Source organism: Oncorhynchus keta, chromosome 11, assembly GCF_023373465.1.
Source record: "Oncorhynchus keta strain PuntledgeMale-10-30-2019 chromosome 11, Oket_V2, whole genome shotgun sequence".
In the NCBI taxonomy this organism is placed as follows: domain Eukaryota; kingdom Metazoa; phylum Chordata; class Actinopteri; order Salmoniformes; family Salmonidae; genus Oncorhynchus; species Oncorhynchus keta.
Genome location: NC_068431.1, coordinates 8225361 through 8247173, shown reverse-complemented (window position 1 = coordinate 8247173; position 21813 = coordinate 8225361). Strand labels below are relative to the sequence as shown.

Genomic DNA, 21813 nt, shown 5'->3' with positions numbered 1-21813 from the left:
TGTTGGAGGTGAGCAGTCGTCACTCGTGTGGGACACTTACTGATGCTGTTTTCTTATGGTGGATACTATATTTATGGTGGATACTATATTTATGGTGGATACTATATTTATGGTGGATACTATATTTATGGTGGATACTATATTTATGGTGGATACTATATTTATGGTGGATACTATATTTATGGTGGATACTATATTTATGATCTCTCTCCAATAGGAATTATTTCCTCTGAATCCACTGATTCGATCACTCATCTGTAGAAGGTTTTAGTATTTTATGTATAAAATGCAAATTAATTACTTAAAAATCATACAATGTGATTGTTTTAGATTCTGTCTCTCACAGTTGAAGTGTACCTATGATAAAAATTACAGACCTCTACATGCTTTGTAAATAGGAAAACCTGCTAAATTGTCAGTGCATCAAATACTTGTTCTCCCCACTGTATATATATATATACACCTTTTTTTCAACATTACAATAATTTTGAGATTCACTATATGACCAACAGTATGTGGACACCCTGCTCGTCGAACGTCTCATTACAAAATCATGGGCATTAATATGGAGTTGGTCCCCCATTTCTGCTATAACAGCCTCCACTCTTCTGGGAAGGCTTTCCACTAGATGTTGGAACATTGCTGCTATAACAGCCTCCACTCTTCTGGGAAGGCTTTCCACTAGATGTTGGAACATTGCTGCTATAACAGCCTCTGCTCTTCTGGGAAGGCTTTCCACTAGATGTTGGAACATTGCTGCTATAACAGCCTCCACTCTTCTGGGAAGGCTTTCCACTAGATGTTGGAACATTGCTGCTATAACAGCCTCCACTCTTCTGGGAAGGCTTTCCACTAGATGTTGGAACGTTGCTACTATAACAGCCTCCACTCTTCTGGGAAGGCTTTCCACTAGATGTTGGAACATTGCTGCTATAACAGCCTCCACTCTTCTGGGAAGGCTTTCCACTAGATGTTGGAACATTTCTGCTATAACAGCCTCTGCTCTTCTGGGAAGGCTTTCCACTAGATGTTGGAACATTTCTGCTATAACAGCCTCCACTCTTCTGGGAAGGCTTTCCACTAGATGTTGGAACATTTCTGCTATAACAGCCTTCACTCTTCTGGGAAGGCTTTCCACTAGATGTTGGGACATTGCTGCTATAACAGCCTCTGCTCTTCTGGGAAGGCTTTCCACTAGATGTTGGAACATTGCTGCTATAACAGCCTTCACTCTTCTGGGAAGGCTTTCCACTAGATGTTGGAACATTGCTGCTATAACAGCCTCCACTCTTCTGGGAAGGCTTTCCACTAGATGTTGGAACATTGCTGCTGGTACTTGCTTCCATTCAGCCACAAGAGCGTTAGTGAGGTCGGGCACTGATGTTGGGCGATTAGGCCTGGCTCGCAGTCGGCGTTCCAATTCATCCCAAACATGTTAGATGGAGTTAAGGTCAAGGCTCTGTGCTGGCCAGTCAAGTTCTTCCACATTGATCTAAAAAAAAAGATGTATGGACCTCGCTTGGTGCATGGGGGCATTGTCAAGCTGAAACAGGAAAGGGCCATCCCCAAAACTGTTGCCACAAACTTGGAATTTAATTTTAATTTTTAATTTTTTTTATTTTACCTTTATTTAACTAGGCAAGTCAGTTAAGAACAAATTCTTATTTTCAATAACGGCCTAGGAACAGTGGGTTAACTGCCTGTTCAGGGGCAGAACGACAGATTTGTATCTTGTCAGCTCGGGGATGTGAACTTGCAACCTTTCTGTTACTAGTCCAACGCTCTAACCACTAGGCTACCCTGGAAGCACAAAATAATCTAGAATGTCATTGTATGCTGTAGTGTTAAGATTTCCCTTCACTGGAACTAAGGGGCCTAATCCAAACCATGAAAAACAGCCCCAGATCATTATTCTTCCTCCACCAAACTTTACAGTTGGCACTATGCATTGGGGCAGGTAGCGTTCTCCTGGTAACCGCCAAACCCAGATTTGTCTATCGGACTGCCAGATGGTGAAGTGCGATTCATCCCTCCAGAGAACGTGTTGCCACTTCCACTGCATGGTGGCATTGTCAAGCTGAACACCATCCCCAAAACTGACGCTTGCAAACTTGGCATGGTGACCATAATTTTTAATGTGTTTATTTTACCTATTCTCCACAAATTCTTATTTTCAATAACGTGAGACTATTTTAGTTGTTGTCACATTCGTGTTCTTTCCTCCCTGTCCTCTCTGTGCTATATTATAATATATATATTTTTGTATAAATGTTTTTCTTCAGGATTTTGGAAATTCTCCCGTGACCCCATTTTCATAAATGTTTTTCTTCAGGATTTTGGAAATTCTCCCGTGACCCCATTCTGAAAGAGAATATTAGCAGTACATACAGTTCGCCATCAAAGTTGAAAATAAACACAACCGTAGTAAATTTCAGCTTAACTACTCAGGCAACAACAAAGCATAACTGTCATTCTATTCATTTAAAATGTTTTTTCTGACTAATCTAAAGCCACTTTGCGACATGATGTCCTGACCTCTGGTTGTCACTGCTAATCCCATAGAATCATACTAGAACCCATACTATCATTCTGTTAATTTAGACGTTATATCTACAGCCTCTCTATTCATGGCTGTCCTGACCTCTGGTCATGTTTTCACTGCTAATCCCATAGAATCATACTAGAACCCATACTATCATTCTGTTAATTTAGACGTTACATCTACAGCCTCTCTATTCATGGCTGTCCTGACCTCTGGTCATGTTTTCACTGCTAATCCCATAGAATCATACTAGAACCCATACTATCATTCTGTTAATTTAGACGTTATATCTACAGCCTCTCTATTCATGGCTGTCCTGACCTCTGGTCATGTTTTCACTGCTAATCCCATAGAATCATACTAGAACCCATACTATCATTCTGTTAATTTAGACGTTATATCTACAGCCTCTCTATTCATGGCTGTCCTGACCTCTGGTCATGTTTTCACTGCTAATCCCATAGAATCAGCCACGGCGCTGGTCCAATGAATGTGTTTTATTTTCTATAACGCTTCCATGTGCAATTATTGGGTTGTTTTACTTATCAGCCTAATACCAGGAAGTGGCTTCTCCATGTTTATCAATGGGGTCAAGAGTCAATGGCACTTCTCTTTCTCTCAATTCCTCAACCACTCCACTCTGCCTCTATGCTTCAACCAATGAAAAGGCTTTCAAAGTGTAATTGTGTAATTGTCAAAGTGTAATTGTGTAATTGTCAAAGTGTAATTGTGTAATTGTCAAAGTGTAATTGTGTAATTGTCAAAGGGTAATTGTGTAATTGTCAAAGTGTAATTGTGTAATTGTCAAAGTGTAATTGCTTTCAGTGTACTGTTTTGGCAGCAGTGTTTGTTATTTAGTAGAAAGACAGTCATCCGACCAAGGAACACTGAAAGCTACGCGCTGTAAGTTTTAGTGAATTTGTGGGTGCGTCAAGGTCCTTCACATTTAATGGTTGTCAGGGGCAACGAGCAGCCAGCCCTCCAGAACTTGGATTGCCCACCCACTGTGAGTGAACTGATATGGTGGAGACAACACACACACACGAACACACACACACACACACACACACACACACACACACACACACACACACACACACACACACACACACACACACACACACACACACACACACACACACACACAGCCAAGCGTGTTGTGAGTTGGGGTGAGGCAGAGACAGAAGCATTTGATGTTTCTGTGAAACGACTGCAGTTGACATGGAGCCAGGAGCCCTGGTGAAAAATACAATTCTGCATGAATCCACTTGACCCCAGTTAAAAGTCCCAGTTGAATCCCATTTGATCCCAGTTAAAAGTCCCAGTTGAATCCACTTGACCCCAGTTAAAAGTCCCAGTTGAATCCACTTGACCCCAGTTAAAAGTCCCAGTTGAATCCCATTTGACCCCAGTTAAAGGTCCCAGTTGAATCTCATTTGACCCCAGTTAAAAGACCCAGTTGAATCCACTTGACCCCAGTTAAAAGTCCCAGTTGAATCCACCTGACCCCAGTTAAAAGTCCCAGTTATCTAGAATACCATCCACTGACTAAAGGGTTCTAAGGGTTCTAAGAAATAGCAGAAGATGACAATGTGTTAATGTGTGTGTGTGTTAATGTGTGTGTGTGTTACAGTGTGTGTGTGTTACGGTATGTGTGTGTTACGGTATGTGTGTGTTACGGTATGTGTGTGTTACGGTGTGTGTGTGTTACGGTGTGTGTGTGTTACGGTATGTGTGTGTTACAGTGTGTGTGTGTGTTACAGTGTGTGTGTGTCTTACGGTGTGTGTGTGTTACAGTGTGTGTGTGTTACGGTATGTGTGTGTTACGGTGTGTGTGTGTTACAGTGTGTGTGTGTTACGGTGTGTGTGTGTTACAGTGTGTGTGTGTTACGGTATGTGTGTGTTACGGTGTGTGTGTGTTACAGTGTGTGTGTTTTACAGTGTGTGTGTGTTACGGTATGTGTGTGTTACGGTGTGTGTGTGTTACGGTGTGTGTGTGTTACGGTATGTGTGTGTTACGGTATGTGTGTGTTACGGTGTGTGTGTGTTACAGTGTGTGTGTGTTACGGTATGTGTGTGTTACGGTATGTGTGTGTTACGGTGTGTGTGTGTTACGGTGTGTGTGTGTTACAGTGTGTGTGTGTTACGGTATGTGTGTGTTACGGTATGTGTGTGTTACGGTGTGTGTGTGTTACGGTGTGTGTGTGTTACGGTGTGTGTGTGTTACGGTGTGTGTGTGTTACGGTGTGTGTGTGTTACGGTGTGTGTGTGTTAGTGTGTGTGTGTTACGGTATGTGTGTGTTACGGTGTGTGTGTGTTACAGTGTGTGTGTGTTACAGTGTGTGTGTGTTACGGTATGTGTGTGTTACGGTGTGTGTGTGTTACGGTGTGTGTGTCACAGTGTGTGTGTGTTACAGTGTGTGTGTGTTACGGTGTGTGTGTGTTACGGTGTGTGTGTCACAGTGTGTGTGTGTCACAGTGTGTGTGTGTTACGGTGTGTATGTGTTACGGTATGTGTGTGTGTGTGTTACGGTGTGTGTGTGTGTGTTACGGTGTGTGTGTGTGTTACGGTGTGTGTGTGTGTGTTACGGTGTGTGTGTGTGTGTGTGTGTGTGTGTGTGTGTGTGTGTGTGTGTGTGTGTGTGTGTGTGTGTGTGTGTGTGTGCGTGTTACGGTGTGTGTGTGTTACAGTGTGTGTGTGTGTGTGTGTGTGTGTGTGTGTGTGTGTGTGTGTGTGTGTGTGTGTGTGTGTGTGTGTGTGTGTGTTACGTGTGTGTGTGTGTTACAGTGTGTGTGTGTGTGTGTGTGTGTGTGTGTGTGTGTGTTACGGTGTGTGTGTGTGTGTGTGTGTGTGTGTGTGTGTGTGTGTGTGTGTGTGTGTTATGGTGTGTGTGTGTGTTACGTGTGTGTTATGGTGTTACGGTGTGTGTGTGTGTGTGTGTTATGGTGTGTGTGTGTGTGTGTGTGTTATGGTGTGTGTGTGTGTGTGTGTGTGTGGTGTGTGTGTGTGTGTGTGTGTGTGTGTGTGTGTGTGTGTGTGTGTGTGTGTGTGTGTGTGTGTGTGTTACTGTTTGTATAGTTTGTACTGTTTGTACACTTTTTATGTCACAGGGTGGGATTCAAATGGAAGTACCTTTCTTTTTTTGTCAATGACCCACACAACACTAACGTCAAAGTAGAAGAATAACTCTACAATTTTAAAAAATGTTATGAAAAATAGATACATATTAAATCCCCTGATGACAGCTGTGTATCTTTCTGGGTAAGTCTCTAAGAGTGATTACAGCTGTGAGTCTTTCTGGGTAAGTCTCTAAGAGTGATTACAGCTGTGAGTCTTTCTGGGTAAGTCTCTAAGAGTGATTACAGCTGTGAGTCTTTCTGGGTAAGTCTCTAAGAGCTTTCCACACCTGGAATGTGCAACATTTGCACATAGTTATTTTCAAAATTCTTTAAGGTCTGTCAAGTTGATCATTGCTATACAGCCATTTTTAAGTCTTTCCATATATTTTCAAGCTGATTTAAGTCAAAACTGTAACTAGGCCACTCAGGAACATTCAGTGTTGTCTTGGTAACCAACTCCAGTGTATATTTGTCTTTGTGTTTTAGGTTATTGTCATGCTGAAAGGTGAATTTGTCTCCCAGTGTCTGTTTGAAAGCAGACCTTATCAGGTTTTCCTCTAGGATTTTGCCTGTTCTTAGCTCAATTCAGTTTCCGATGACAAGCATACCCATAACATGATGCAGCCACCGTCATGCACTAAAATATGATGAGTCGTGAGTGGGTCCAGGGGCAGGCAGGTCCTGCCCCTGGTCCGGGCAGAAGGTCATACACAGGGGGTCAGAAAAGGCAAGAGTACAGGCAGGGAAAAGGCTAGTAACGTCGTCTGGGAGATCAGGCAATAGGTTGATAACAGGAAATCTGATAGGCTAAAGTACAGACAAGGAATAGGCAAAGCGTCGTTAGTGATGCAGGACAAACTATCATCCACGGGAGGATTAAATTATGGGAAAACCAGCACTCCGAATAGAAGTGTGTCACAAAACAAACAGTACCTCACGATGATGGGGTGCAAAGAACTGAACTAAATAGTGTGTGATAATGACATACAGGTGTGTGAACAGGTGATCAGAATTCAGGTGACTGGGATCTGGAGAGTGAGCTACGTTCAGGGGATCTATGTGTTTGAGAGTGTGAGTTGGAAGCAGACGTTACAAACAGGTGTAAATCTTACTGTGAATTGCCAACCATACAGTTATAGGAAAATAGAGTTAAGAAAATATTTACTAAATCAACTAAAGTTAAACATTTTTAAAAAAAGTTTGTGTTACTGTGTGTGTGCGCACGTGTGTTACTGTGTGTGTTACTGTGTGTTACTGTGTGTGTTTTACTGTGTGTGTGTTACTGTGTGTTATTTCATCCCTGATTAAGATAGGTTCTTTGAAACATGTTTCCTGTGTTCTGTCTGTCCTTCCTTCCTTCCTTCCTCCTGTCCTTCATCTTGGAGTAGATCTGAACCTCTGTCTGTGGTCTTTCCTGCAGAGACAATAATTCCTCAACCAGCTGGCTGCTCCACCTCCCTCTGATACCAGCTCACTATGACAAGCTGTTTCCCTCATTTACATTTGGGATAAAAGGGGAGAGCTTACAATGAACAAATCTCTGCTGTGATTGTCACATAGGTTCAAACACACAGAGACACACACAAACACACACACAGACAGACACACACACAGACACATACACTCGGTGTAATTGCATGAGACAGTGGATCTTGTTCATCAGATCTGTGTTAAGACAGACATGTGAACACACACACAGACAGAGAGAGAGCTGGAGACAGAGAGAGAGAGAGAGAGAGAGAGACAAATGAGAGAGAGAGAGAGAGAGAGAGAGAGAGAGAGAGAGAGAGAGAGAGAGAGAGAGAGAGAGAGAGAGAGAGAGAGAGAGAGAGAGAGAGAGAGAGATGAGAGAGAGAGAGAGAGAGAGAGAGAGAGAGAGAGAGAGAAATGGACAGATGAGAGAGAGAAATCAGATGACAGATGGAGAGAGAGTCAGAGACAGATAGAGAGTCAGAGACAGATAGAGAGAGAGAGAGAGAGAGAGAGAGAGAGAGAGACAGACAGACCAAGACAAATGGAGAGAGAGTTAGACAGAGACAAATGGAGAGAGATAGAGAGAGAGAGAGGCAAATGGACAGATGGAGAGAGAGAGACAAATGGAGAGTCAGAGAGAGGGAGAGAGAGGCAGATGGGGAGAGAGAGAGAGAGAGAGAGATAGAGAGAGGGAGAGGGAGGGAGAGAGAGAGAGGCAGATGGAGAGAGGCAAAGTCTTCTCATGATTAGTTGATTTCAAAAAAGCCTTTGACTCAATTTGGCATGAGGATCTGCTATACAAATTGATGGAAAGTGGTGTTGGGGGTAAAACATACGACGTTATAAAATCCATGTACACAAACAACAAGTGTGTGGTTAAAATTGACAAAAAACACACACATTTCTTCACACAGGGTTGTGGGTTGAGACAGGGATGCAGCTTAAGCCCCACCCTCTTCAACATATATATCAACGAATTGGCGCGGGCACTAGAAAAGTCTGCAGTACCCGGCCTCACCCTACTAGAATCCGAAGTCAAATGTCTACTGTTTGCTGATGATCTGGTGCTTCTGTCACCAACCAAGGGGGGCCTACAGCAGCACCTAGATCTTATGCACAGATTCTGTCAGACCTGGGCCCTGACAGTAAATCTCAGTAAGACCAAAATAATGGTGTTCCAAAAAAGGTCCAGTCGTCAGGACCACAAATACAAATTCCATCTAGACACTGTTGCCCTACAGCACACAAAAAACTATACATACCTGGCCTAAACATCAGCGCCACAGGTAACTTCCACAAAGCTGTGAACGATCTGAGAGACAAGGCAAGAAGGGCATTCTATGCCATCAAAAGGAACATACATTTCAACATTACAATTAGGATCTGGCTAAAAATACTTGAATCAGTCATAGAGCCCATTGCCCTTTATGGTTGTGAGGTCTGGGGTCCGCTCACCAACCAAGACTTCACAAAATGGGACAAACACCAAATTGAGACTCTGCATGCAGAATTCTGCAAAAATATCCTCCGTGTACAACGTAAAACACCAAATAATGCATGCAGAGCAGAATTAGGCCGATACCCACTAATTATCAAAATCCAGAAAAGAGCCGTTAAATTCTACAACCACCTAAAAGGAAGTGATTCCCAAACCTTCCATAACAAAGCCATCACCTACAGAGAGATTCACTTGGAGAAGAGTCCCCTAAGCAAGCTGGTCCTGGGGCTCTGTTCACAAACACAAACAGACCCCACAGAGCCCCAGGACAGCAGCACAATAGACCCAACCAAATCATGAGAAAACAAAAAGATAATTACTTGACACATTGGAAAGAATTAACAAAAAAAACAGAGCAAACTAGAATGCTATTTGGCCCTAAACAGAGAGTACACAGTAGCAGAATACCTGACCACTGTGACTGACCCAAACTTAAGGAAAGCTTTGACTATGTACAGACTTAGTGAGCATAGCCTTGCTATTGAGAAAGTCCGCAGTAGGCAGACGTGGCTCTCAAGAGAAGACAGGCTATGTGCTCACTAAACTCCCATATCTACTGGGTGAAATTCCAGTGTGCCATCACGGCAGCAAGATTTGTGACCTGTTGCCACAAGAAAAGGGCAACCAGTGAAGAACAAACACCATTGTAAATACAACCCATCTTTATGCTTATTTATTGTCCCTTGTGTTCTTGAACCATTTGTACATTGTTACAACACTGTATTTTGATTGTTTATTTCACTTTTGTATATTATCTACCTCACCTGCTTTGGCAATGTTAACACATGTTTCCCCATGCCAATAAAGCCCCATGAATTTAATTGAATTGAGAGGCAGATGGAGAGAGGGACAGATAGAGGGGCAATTGGAGAGGAGGAGGCAGATGGAGAGAGGGACAGATAGAGGGGCAGTTGGAGAGGAGGAGGCAGATGGATAGAGGGGCAGTTGGAGAGGAGGAGGCAGATGGAGAGAGGGACAGATAGAGGGGCAGTTGGAGAGGAGGAGGCAGATGGAGAGAGGGACACATAGAGGGGCAGTTGGAGAGGAGGAGGCAGATGGAGAGAGGGAAAGATAGAGGGGCAGTTGGAGAGGAGGAGGCAGATGGAGAGAGGGACACATAGAGGGGCAGTTGGAGAGGAGGAGGCAGATGGAGAGAGGGACAGATAGAGGGGCAGTTGGAGAGGAGGAGGCAGATGGAGAGAGGGACAGATAGAGGGGCAGTTGGAGAGGAGGAGGCAGATGGAGAGAGGGACAGATAGAGGGGCAGTTGGAGAGGAGGGGGCAGTTGGAGAGGAGGAGGCAGAAGGAGAGAGGGACAGATAGAGGGGCAGTTGGAGAGGAGGAGGCAGATGGAGAGAGGGACAGATAGAGGGGCAGTTGGAGAGGAGGAGGCAGATGGAGAAAGGGACAGATAGAGGGGCAGTTGGAGAGGAGGAGGCAGATGGAGAGAGGGACAGATAGAGGGGCAGTTGGAGAGGAGGATGCAGATGGAGAGAGGGACAGATAGAGGGGCAGTTGGAGAGGAGGAGGCAGATGGAGTGAGGGACAGATAGAGGGGCAGTTGGAGAGGAGCAGTTGGAGAGGAGGAGGCAGATGGAGAGAGGGACAGATAGAGGGGCAGTTGGAGAGGAGGAGGCAGATGGAGAGAGGGACAGATAGAGGGGCAGTTGGAGAGGAGGAGGCAGATGGAGAGAGGGACAGATAGAGGGGCAGTTGGAGAGGAGGAGGCAGATGGATAGAGGGGCAGTTGGAGAGGAGGAGGCAGATGGAGAGAGGGACACATAGAGGGGCAGTTGGAGAGGAGGAGGCAGATGGAGAGAGGGACAGATAGAGGGGCAGTTGGAGAGGAGGAGGCAGATGGAGAGAGGGACAGATAGAGGGGCAGTTGGAGAGGAGGAGGCAGATGGAGAGAGGGACAGATAGAGGGGCAGTTGGAGAGCAGGAGGCAGATGGATTTTCACCACCATTATTTAACCTCTTTAGATGGGAAACAGGTTTTTATGAAGTTAAACATTTGCTCTTTATGACAGAATGTTACAATTAGCTAAAACCAAAAGTTTTTTTCTGGACCAAATTACACCTGTGAAAGGCCACTGACTTGATGGAATGCCAATATGTACATGCTCTTGGGTGGATTAGATTGGCCTGGTTGTTATCTGTAACCTGTAAATCATGGAACCTGATACAATATCAATGTCCATATAATTCATGTCCTATGACATCGTAATGTGTTTGATGTGTATCTTGGCCTGGTCTCCATTGGTTTCCTCAATAGGATAAATACAGGTTAAATTAAGGTTAAATAAACAAAACATAGAATCATCTCAATCATGTTCTCTTCTTATATGAAATGATCCCTCTCTCTACTCTCTATTGGCTGCAGCTCCAGTGAGAATCCAGTGCAAGTTCCCCCCTGGCTGGCCCAGACCACGTTGATGCTGTTGTGCCCACGCCGCCTCCCTCCACCCTTTTTACTCCGGCGTTCCCCCCATACCTTCTTCCAGTGATGGCTATGAGTACCGACCCGGGCTGCAGAAGGGACGACTCTGACTCTGACTCAATGACCCCTGACCCCAGTAACCTCACCGCCATGATGGCCGCAGTCGCCATGAAGACCACCGAGACAGACGTCTCACCGGCCAACGGCGTGAGGAACGGGGCTCAGCAGGGCGGAGCTAAAAGGGGCCCTCCTTCGCGGGCGCACCTCTCAGGGAGGAAGCTGTCGCTACAGGAACGAGGGACGTACCCATCAGAGGGGACTCACGTCTCCCCCCGTGTGGCACGCAGACCCACGGTGGAGTCCAAGCAGGTCTCCATCTCAGATGCAGAGGTGAGTGAACGGACTCTGCGCCTACACAGGGAGAAGGATAGGACTTTAAATGCAATTCAGATCAGTGCAATAAACATGATTATTGCTCCTATGTTTTGAATTGAATTGAGAGGGTTAAGTCAGATTTATAAATGGGGTTTGGAGGCATAGTTCAGTGGCAGAACGTCTGACTGAATACCAAGAGGTTTTCAGGTTTAAATAAAAGATGAATAGAATTAAAATGTTGAAGACAACAGCAGCCACAGCCAGGGAAAATCCTGTTTTCATATTTTTGCAGTCATTGTTGGCTTGAGAGTCACAGCTGTGTGTGTGTGTGTGTGTGTGTGTGTGTGTGTGTGTGTGTGTGTGTGTGTGTGTGTGTGTGTGTGTGTGTGTGTGTGTGTGTGTGTGTGTGTGTGTGTGTGTGCAGTGGGATCAGTGAATGGTGGGATTGTATACTCCATCATTGTGAACTGTGATTGGTAGTGCAGAATAGACTTGTATTGGAAAGAAAGTGAATCTCGTCCGAGCTGGCGTGTCACTGGACGGTCGGTCAGGCAGACCGGAGCTTTCTCTCTCAGAGAGCTTAAGTCTTAGCAGCATTTAATGGGTCCACATACTAATCCCTGTGTGTGTGTGTGTGTGTGTGTGTGTGTGTGTGTGTGTGTGTGTGTGTGTGTGTGTGTGTGTGTGTGTGTGTATGTGTGAGTGTGTTCTGAGATGACCTAGGGCAGTGCTCTGCTCAGGGACGGTCATGACATTGTGGGATTGACATGAATGTGTAATGTACATATAGAACATGAGAGAACACCAGGAAGTAGCCCATCTCTTAAGAGTGTGTATGAAATAGCACCCTATTCCACTTAGACACTGGTCTAAAGTAGTGCACTTTATAGGGGATAGGGTGCCATTCGGGAAGCAGTCCAAGACTGAAAGATATACCTCTTAAATATAATGGTAGAATGTGACACAACACCTGGGTTTTGTGTTCTATGTAGCAAAATGTGAAATATTTTTTTAACATTGGTAAAAGTAGAGACTCAGAGCTACAAAATGTTATACCATACACTGCATTTTTGAGGAAGAATGGAAAATAAATTCTGCTTTGAAAGTTGATAAACTTGTAAACTCACTTTTGAGAAAAGGGCATTTTAGCGTTTCGGTGAGAGAGCTCTTCCTTGTCTACACCCATTCAGCATCGACCACACCCTCTGAAGCTTTAGCCCCACCCATTCAGCATCGTCCACACCCTCTTAAGCTTTAGCCACACCCATTCAGCATCGTCCACACCCTCTTAAGCTTTAGCCACACCCATTCAGCATCGTCCACACCCTCTTAAGCTTTAGCCACACCCACTCAGCATCGTCCACACCCTCTTAAGCTTTAGCCCCACCCATTCAGCATCGTCCACACCCTCTTAAGCTTTAGCCCCACCCATTCAGCATCGTCCACACCCTCTTAAGCTTTAGCCCCACCCATTCAGCATCGTCCACACCCTCTTAAGCTTTAGCCACACCCATTCAGCATCGTCCACACCCTCTTAAGCTTTAGCCACACCCATTCAGCATCGTCCACACCCTCTTAAGCTTTAGCCCCACCCATTCAGCATCGTCCACACCCTCTTAAGCTTTAGCCCCACCCATTCAGCATCGGCCACACCCTCTGAAGCTTTAGCCACACCCATTCAGCATTGTCCACACCCTCTGAAGCTTTAGCCACACCCATTCAGCATCGTCCACACCCTCTGAAGTTTTAGCCACACCCATTCAGCATCGTCCACACCCTCTTAAGCTTTAGCCACACCCATTCAGCATCGTCCACACCCTCTTAAGCTTTAGCCCTACCCATTCAGCATCGTCCACACCCTCTGAAGCTTTAGCCCCTTCCATCTCCCTGCGTTCAGAGAGCAAACTTGACACTCTGGCCGAAGATTTGTTTACCTCTGGATATCATGAAAACAGCCTAACCAGCGCTGGCAACAATTTCATTATGTTTTTTGCTGACGTTTACTGACACATATTCAACAGGTGTTGTACACTGTACCTAGCTAGCTAAACAATTAACCTAGCTAGGTAAACAACATGTAAGATCACACACATCACGTCACAGCTGCTTATTCAAAAAAAAGACGCGTTCGACCGGATTACCAACACAGACTGTCCAGCTCAAATAGTCAAACGTCTTCTATATGGCAGACCAATCCGAACTCATCTCTCGGCATGTCCAGCCCACTCATTATCTCAGCCAATCATGGCAGGTGGGGAGGTTGTTGTCTTAACCAAAAAAGGCTCGCAATTTAACAATTGTATTCATATTTTCAGATGGCATACAAGTTTGTTATTAAGGCACATGAAAGTGAAAGTATTTTTTATTTATTTTTTTACATTCAAGCAGCTCTCCTGTGAAGTCGTGACTTGCGATTTACGCCTAGTTTCCTGAATCGGGTCACAAATGTAGATTTCCGCCTAATAAACCAAAAGTAACCGCTATTCACGTGTAATTACATGATTCTGCCAAAACTTGGTATATTTGGAGTGAAGACATCTGGGAGATGGTGAGGAAATTATCAGAAGATAGATAGAAGTTACATAGTTCAGAATATACAAGATCAAACACACACAAAACTAACAGTTTCTTTGTTTATTTATTTTGAAAGTCATCTTTCATTGACAACCTATAAGTGAATTATTGATGACTAAAGCTGGAAACACATCAGATGGCTTCCACAACATGTGAACAATATCAGAAAAAAAAAATGGGATTGATAGACCTAACAACTAGAAATGGGATTGATAGACCTAACAACTAGAAATGGGATTGATAGACCTAACAACTAGAAATGGGATTGATAGACCTGACAACTAGAAATGGGATTGATAGACCTAACAACTAGAAATGGGATTGATAGACCTAACAACTAGAAATAGGATTGATAGACCTGACAACTAGAAATGGGATTGATAGACCTAACAACTAGAAATGGGATTGATAGACCTAACAACTAGAAATGGGATTGATAGACCTAACAACTAGAAATGGGATTGATAGACCTAACAACTAGAAATGGGATTGATAGACCTAACAACTAGAAATGGGATTGATAGACCTAACAACCAGAAATAGGATTGATAGACCTAACAACTAGAAATGGGATTGATAGACCTAACAACTAGAAATGGGATTGATAGACCTAACAACTAGAAATGGGATTGATAGACCTAACAACTAGAAATGGGATTGTTAAACCTAACAACTAGAAATGGGATTGTTAGACCTAACAACTAGAAATGGGATTGATAGACCTAACAACTAGAAATGGGATTGATAGACCTAACAACTAGAAATGGGATTGATAGACCTGACAACTAGAAATGGGATTGATAGACCTAACAACTAGAAATGGGATTGATAGACCTAACAACTAGAAATGGGATTGATAGACCTAACAACTAGAAATGGGATTGATAGACCTAACAACTAGAAATGGGATTGATAGACCTAACAACTAGAAATGGGATTGATAGACCTAACAACTAGAAATGGGATTGATAGACCTAACAACTAGAAATGGGATTGATAGACCTAACAACTAGAAATGGGATTGATAGACCTAACAACTAGAAATGGGATTGATAGACCTAACAACTAGAAATGGGATTGATAGACCTAACAACTAGAAATGGGATTGATAGACCTAACAACTAGAAATGGGATTGATAGACCTAACAACTAGAAATGGGATTGATAGACCTAACAACTAGAAATGGGATTGATAGACCTGACAACTAGAAATGGGATTGATAGACCTAACAACTAGAAATGGGATTGATAGACCTAACAACTAGAAATGGGATTGATAGACCTAACAACTAGAAATGGGATTGATAGACCTAACAACTAGAAATGGGATTGATAGACCTAACAACTAGAAATGGGATTGATAGACCTGACAACTAGAAATGGGATTGATAGACCTAACAACTAGAAATGGGATTGATAGACCTAACAACCAGAAATAGGATTGATAGACCTAACAACTAGAAATGGGATTGATAGACCTAACAACTAGAAATGGGATTGATAGACCTAACAACTAGAAATGGGATTGATAGACCTAACAACTAGAAATGGGATTGATTAAACCTAACAACTAGAAATGGGATTGTTAGACCTAACAACTAGAAATGGGATTGATAGACCTAACAACTAGAAATGGGATTGATAGACCTAACAACTAGAAATGGGATTGATAGACCTAACAACTAGAAATGGGATTGATAGACCTAACAACTAGAAATGGGATTGATAGACCTAACAACTAGAAATGGGATTGATAGACCTAACAACTAGAAATGGGATTGATAGACCTAACAACTAGAAATGGGATTGATAGACCTGACAACTAGAAATGGGATTGATAGACCTAACAACTAGAAATGGGATTGATAGACCTAACAACTAGAAATGGGATTGATAGACCTAACAACTAGAAATGGGATTGATAGACCTAACAACTAGAAATGGGATTGATAGACCTAACAACTAGAAATGGGATTGATAGACCTAACAACTAGAAATGGGATTGATAGACCTAACAACTAGAAATGGGATTGATAGACCTAACAACTAGAAATGGGATTGATAGACCTGACAACTAGAAATGGGATTGATAGACCTAACAACTAGAAATGGGATTGATAGACCTAACAACTAGAAATGGGATTGATAGACCTAACAACTAGAAATGGGATTGATAGACCTAACAACTAGAAATGGGATTGATAGACCTAACAACCAGAAATAGGATTGATAGACCTAACAACTAGAAATGGGATTGATAGACCTAACAACTAAAATGGGATTGTTAAACCTAACAACTAGAAATGGGATTGTTAGACCTAACAACTAGAAATGGGATTGATAGACCTAACAACTAGAAATGGGATTGATAGACCTAACAACTAGAAATGGGATTGATAGACCTAACAACTAGAAATGGGATTGATAGACCTAACAACTAGAAATGGGATTGATAGACCTAACAACTAGAAATGGGATTGATAGACCTAACAACTAGAAATGGGATTGATAGACCTAACAACTAGAAATGGGATTGATAGACCTAACAACTAGAAATGGGATTGATAGACCTAACAACTAGAAATGGGATTGATAGACCTGACAACTAGAAATGGGATTGATAGACCTAACAACTAGAAATGGGATTGATAGACCTAACAACTAGAAATGGGATTGATAGACCTAACAACTAGAAATGGGATTGATAGACCTAACAACTAGAAATGGCATTGATAGACCTAACAACCAGAAATGGGATTGATAGACCTAACAACTAGAAATGGGATTGATAGACCTAACAACTAAAATGGGATTGATAGACCTAACAACTAGAAATGGGATTGTTAGACCTAACTAAAATGGGATTGTTAGACTAAAAAAATGGGATTGTTAAACCTAACAACTAGAAATGGGATTGTTAGACCTAACAACTAGAAATGGGATTGATAGACCTAACAACTAGAAATGGGATTGTTAAACCTAACAACTAGAAATGGGATTGATAGACCTAACAACTAGAAATGGGATTGATAGACCTAACAACTAGAAATGGGATTGATAGACCTAACAACTAGAAATGGGATTGATAGACCTAACAACTAGAAATGGGATTGATAGACCTAACAACTAGAAATGGGATTGATAGACCTGACAACTAGAAATGGGATTGATAGACCTAACAACTAGAAATGGGATTGATAGACCTAACAACCAGAAATAGGATTGATAGACCTAACAACTAGAAATGGGATTGATAGACCTAACAACTAGAAATGGGATTGATAGACCTAACAACTAGAAATGGGATTGATAGACCTAACAACTAGAAATGGGATTGTTAAACCTAACAACTAGAAATGGGATTGACCTAACAACTGAAATGGGATTGAGACCTAACAACTAGAAATGGGATTGATAGACCTAACAACTAGAAATGGGATTGATAGACCTAACAACTAGAAATGGGATTGATAGACCTAACAACTAGAAATGGGATTGATAGACCTAACAACTAGAAATGGGATTGATAGACCTAACAACTAGAAATGGGATTGATAGACCTAACAACTAGAAATGGGATTGATAGACCTAACAACTAGAAATGGGATTGATAGACCTAACAACTAGAAATGGGATTGATAGACCTAACAACTAGAAATGGGATTGATAGACCTAACAACTAGAAATAGGATTGATAGACCTAACAACTAGAAATGGGATTGATAGACCTAACAACTAGAAATGGGATTGATAGACCTAACAACTAGAAATGGGATTGATAGACCTAACAACTAGAAATGGGATTGTTAAACCTAACAACTAGAAATGGGATTGTTAGACCTAACAACTAGAAATGGGATTGATAGACCTAAGAACTAGAAATGGGATTGATAGACCTAACAACTAGAAATGGGATTGATAGACCTAACAACTAGAAATGGGATTGATAGACCTAACAACTAGAAATGGGATTGATAGACCTAACAACTAGAAATGGGATTGATAGACCTAACAACTAGAAATGGGATTGATAGACCTGACAACTAGAAATGGGATTGATAGACCTAACAACTAGAAATGGGATTGATAGACCTAACAACCAGAAATAGGATTGATAGACCTAACAACTAGAAATGGGATTGATAGACCTAACAACTAGAAATGGGATTGATAGACCTAACAACTAGAAATGGGATTGATAGACCTAACAACTAGAAATGGGATTGTTAAACCTAACAACTAGAAATGGGATTGTTAGACCTAACAACTAGAAATGGGATTGATAGACCTAACAACTAGAAATGGGATTGATAGACCTAACAACTAGAAATGGGATTGATAGACCTAACAACTAGAAATGGGATTGATAGACCTAACAACTAGAAATGGGATTGATAGACCTAACAACTAGAAATGGGATTGATAGACCTAACAACTAGAAATGGGATTGATAGACCTGACAACTAGAAATGGGATTGATAGACCTAACAACTAGAAATGGGATTGATAGACCTAACAACTAGAAATGGGATTGATAGACCTAACAACTAGAAATGGGATTGATAGACCTAACAACTAGAAATGGGATTGATAGACCTAACAACCAGAAATAGGATTGATAGACCTAACAACTAGAAATGGGATTGATAGACCTAACAACTAGAAATGGGATTGTTAAACCTAACAACTAGAAATGGGATTGTTAGACCTAACAACTAGAAATGGGATTGATAGACCTAACAACTAGAAATGGGATTGTTAAACCTAACAACTAGAAATGGGATTGATAGACCTAACAACTAGAAATGGGATTGATAGACCTAACAACTAGAAATGGGATTGATAGACCTAACAACTAGAAATGGGATTGATAGACCTAACAACTAGAAATGGGATTGATAGACCTAACAACTAGAAATGGGATTGATAGACCTAACAACTAGAAATGGGATTGATAGACCTAACAACTAGACATGGGATTGATAGACCTAACAACTAGAAATGGGATTGATAGACCTAACAACTAGAAATGGGATTGATAGACCTAACAACTAGAAATGGGATTGATAGACCTAACAACTAGAAATGGGATTGATAGACCTAACAACTAGAAATGGGCAGATGTTTTAGTCAGTGGTGTCAGGTGTTGTCATAGGATGTTTCCAAGTGTCCCTAAACCTCTCTGAAGTGGCATATGTCTGTAAATGAGATAATTCCAGTGCTATTAGATGCATGTAATCCCTTTACAAGCATTTCGCTACACCCGCATTAACATCTGCTAAACACGTGTAGGTGACCAATACAATTTGATTTGGATTTTTAATCCCTAAAGGCTATTTGGTCAGCATAAAAACACAAATTCTTCCATATCAACCTCACTGACAAACTTCCATATGATCATCTGCACATCTATCACTCCAGTGTTTAATTGCTAAATTGTAATTATTTCGCCACTATGGCCTATTTATTGCCTTACCTCCCTAATCGTACTACATTTGCACACGCTGTATATAGATTTTTCTATTGTGTTGTTATTGACTGTACATTTGTTTATTCCATGTGTAACTCTGTGTTGTTGTTTTTGACGCACTGCTTTGCTTTATCTTGGCCAGGTCACAGTTGTAAATGAGAACTTGTTCTCAACTGGCCTACCTGGTTAAATTAAGCTTTAATTAAAAATAAAATAAACATATAAACTATAATATATAAAACTCAAACAGTGTGGTGTTATGGGGTATCCAGGGTACATTCAAGTATCCTTTCAACCTCTCCAAAGTGTCTGAATGTGGTAATTGCATTGTTTATGCACACTGCATTTTTAAATTTATTTTTTATTTAACAAGGCAAGTCAGTTAAGAACAAATTCTTATTTTCAATGACAGCCTACTGGGGAACAGTGGGTTAACTGCCTGTTCAGGGGCAGAACGACAGATTTTGTACCTTGTCAGCTCGGGGATTTGAACTTGCAACCTTTCGGTTACTAGTCCAACGCTCTAACCACTAGGCTACCCTGCCGCCTCTACACTCTAACCACTAGGCTACCCTGCCGCCTCTACACTCTAACCACTAGGCTACCTACCTCCTCTACACTCTAACCACTAGGCTACCTACCTCCTCTACACTCTAACCACTAGGCTACCCTGCCGCCTCTACACTCTAACCACTAGGCTACCTACCTCCTCTACACTCTAACCACTAGGCTACCCTGCCGCCTCTACACTCTAACCACTAGGCTACCTACCTCCTCTACACTCTAACCACTAGGCTACCTACCTCCTCTACACTCTAACCACTAGGCTACCTACCTCCTCTACACTCTAACCACTAGGCTACCTACCTCCTCTACACTCTAACCACTAGGCTACCTACCTCCTCTACACTCTAACCACTAGGCTACCCTGCCTCCTCTACACTCTAACCACTAGGCTACCTACCTCCTCTACACTCTAACCACTAGGCTACCTACCTCCTCTACACTCTAACCACTAGGCTACCTACCTCCTCTACACTCTAACCACTAGGCTACCTACCTCCTCTACACTCTAACCACTAGGCTACCTACCTCCTCTACACTCTAACCACTAGGCTACCCTGCCTCCTCTACACTCTAACCACTAGGCTACCTACCTCCTCTACACTCTAACCACTAGGCTACCCTGCCGCCTCTACACTCTAACCACTAGGCTACCTACCTCCTCTACACTCTAACCACTAGGCTACCTACCTCCTCTACACTCTAACCACTAGGCTACCTACCTCCTCTACACTCTAACCACTAGGCTACCCTGCCGCCTCTACACTCTAACCACTAGGCTACCTACCTCCTCTACACTCTAACCACTAGGCTACCTGCCTCCTCTACACTCTAACCACTAGGCTACCTGCCGCCTCTACACTCTAACCACTAGGCTACCTGCCTCCTCTACACTCTAACCACTAGGCTACCTACCTCCTCTACACTCTAACCACTAGGCTACCTGCCTCCTCTACACTCTAACCACTAGGCTACCTGCCGCCTCTACACTCTAACCACTAGGCTACCTACCTCCTCTACACTCTAACCACTAGGCTACCCTGCCGCCTCTACACTCTAACCACTAGGCTACCCTGCCGCCTCTACACTCTAACCACTAGGCTACCTACCTCCTCTACACTCTAACCACTAGGCTACCTGCCGCCTCTACACTCTAACCACTAGGCTACCTGCCTCCTCTACACTCTAACCACTAGGCTACCTGCCGCCTCTACACTCTAACCACTAGGCTACCTACCTCCTCTACACTCTAACCACTAGGCTACCCTGCCGCCTCTACACTCTAACCACTAGGCTACCCTGCCGCCTCTACACTCTAACCACTAGGCTACCTACCTCCTCTACACTCTAACCACTAGGCTACCCTGCCGCCTCTACACTCTAACCACTAGGCTACCCTGCCGCCTCTACACTCTAACCACTAGGCTACCTACCTCCTCTACACTCTAACCACTAGGCTACCTGCCGCCTCTACACTCTAACCACTAGGCTACCTGCCTCCTCTACACTCTAACCACTAGGCTACCCTGCCGCCTCTACACTCTAACCACTAGGCTACCTACCTCCTCTACACTCTAACCACTAGGCTACCCTGCCGCCTCTACACTCTAACCACTAGGCTACCCTGCCGCCTCTACACTCTAACCACTAGGCTACCTACCTCCTCTACACTCTAACCACTAGGCTACCCTGCCGCCTCTACACTCTAACCACTAGGCTACCTACCTCCTCTACACTCTAACCACTAGGCTACCTGC

The 21813-nt window shown here is 43.0% G+C and overlaps 1 protein-coding gene and 1 long non-coding RNA gene across 17 annotated transcripts in view; one reads left to right on the top strand and one right to left on the bottom strand.

Moving 5' to 3' along the window:
- LOC127933054 (calcium/calmodulin-dependent protein kinase kinase 1-like) overlaps positions 1–21813 on the top strand; it is a 257072-nt gene that overhangs the window by 39447 nt on the left and 195812 nt on the right. For both annotated transcript variants that reach the window (XM_052529356.1, XM_052529355.1), the window contains exon 2: positions 11017–11463. In XM_052529356.1, the coding sequence (XP_052385316.1) occupies positions 11140–11463 (324 nt within the window). In that variant the 5' untranslated portion in view covers positions 11017–11139. The remainder of the gene's footprint in view (positions 1–11016; positions 11464–21813) is intronic.
- LOC127933056 (uncharacterized) overlaps positions 19923–21813 on the bottom strand; it is a 42775-nt gene continuing 40884 nt past the window's right edge. For 6 of the 15 annotated variants that reach the window (XR_008147052.1, XR_008147058.1, XR_008147066.1 and 3 more), the window contains 2 exons: positions 21490–21549; positions 19923–21293 (listed from right to left, as the gene is read on the bottom strand). This is a non-coding gene — a long non-coding RNA (uncharacterized LOC127933056). Of the gene's footprint in view, positions 21294–21485; positions 21550–21813 lie in introns of all 15 variants that reach the window. The other 9 variants (XR_008147057.1, XR_008147061.1, XR_008147059.1 and 6 more) reach the window with 8 other exon arrangements.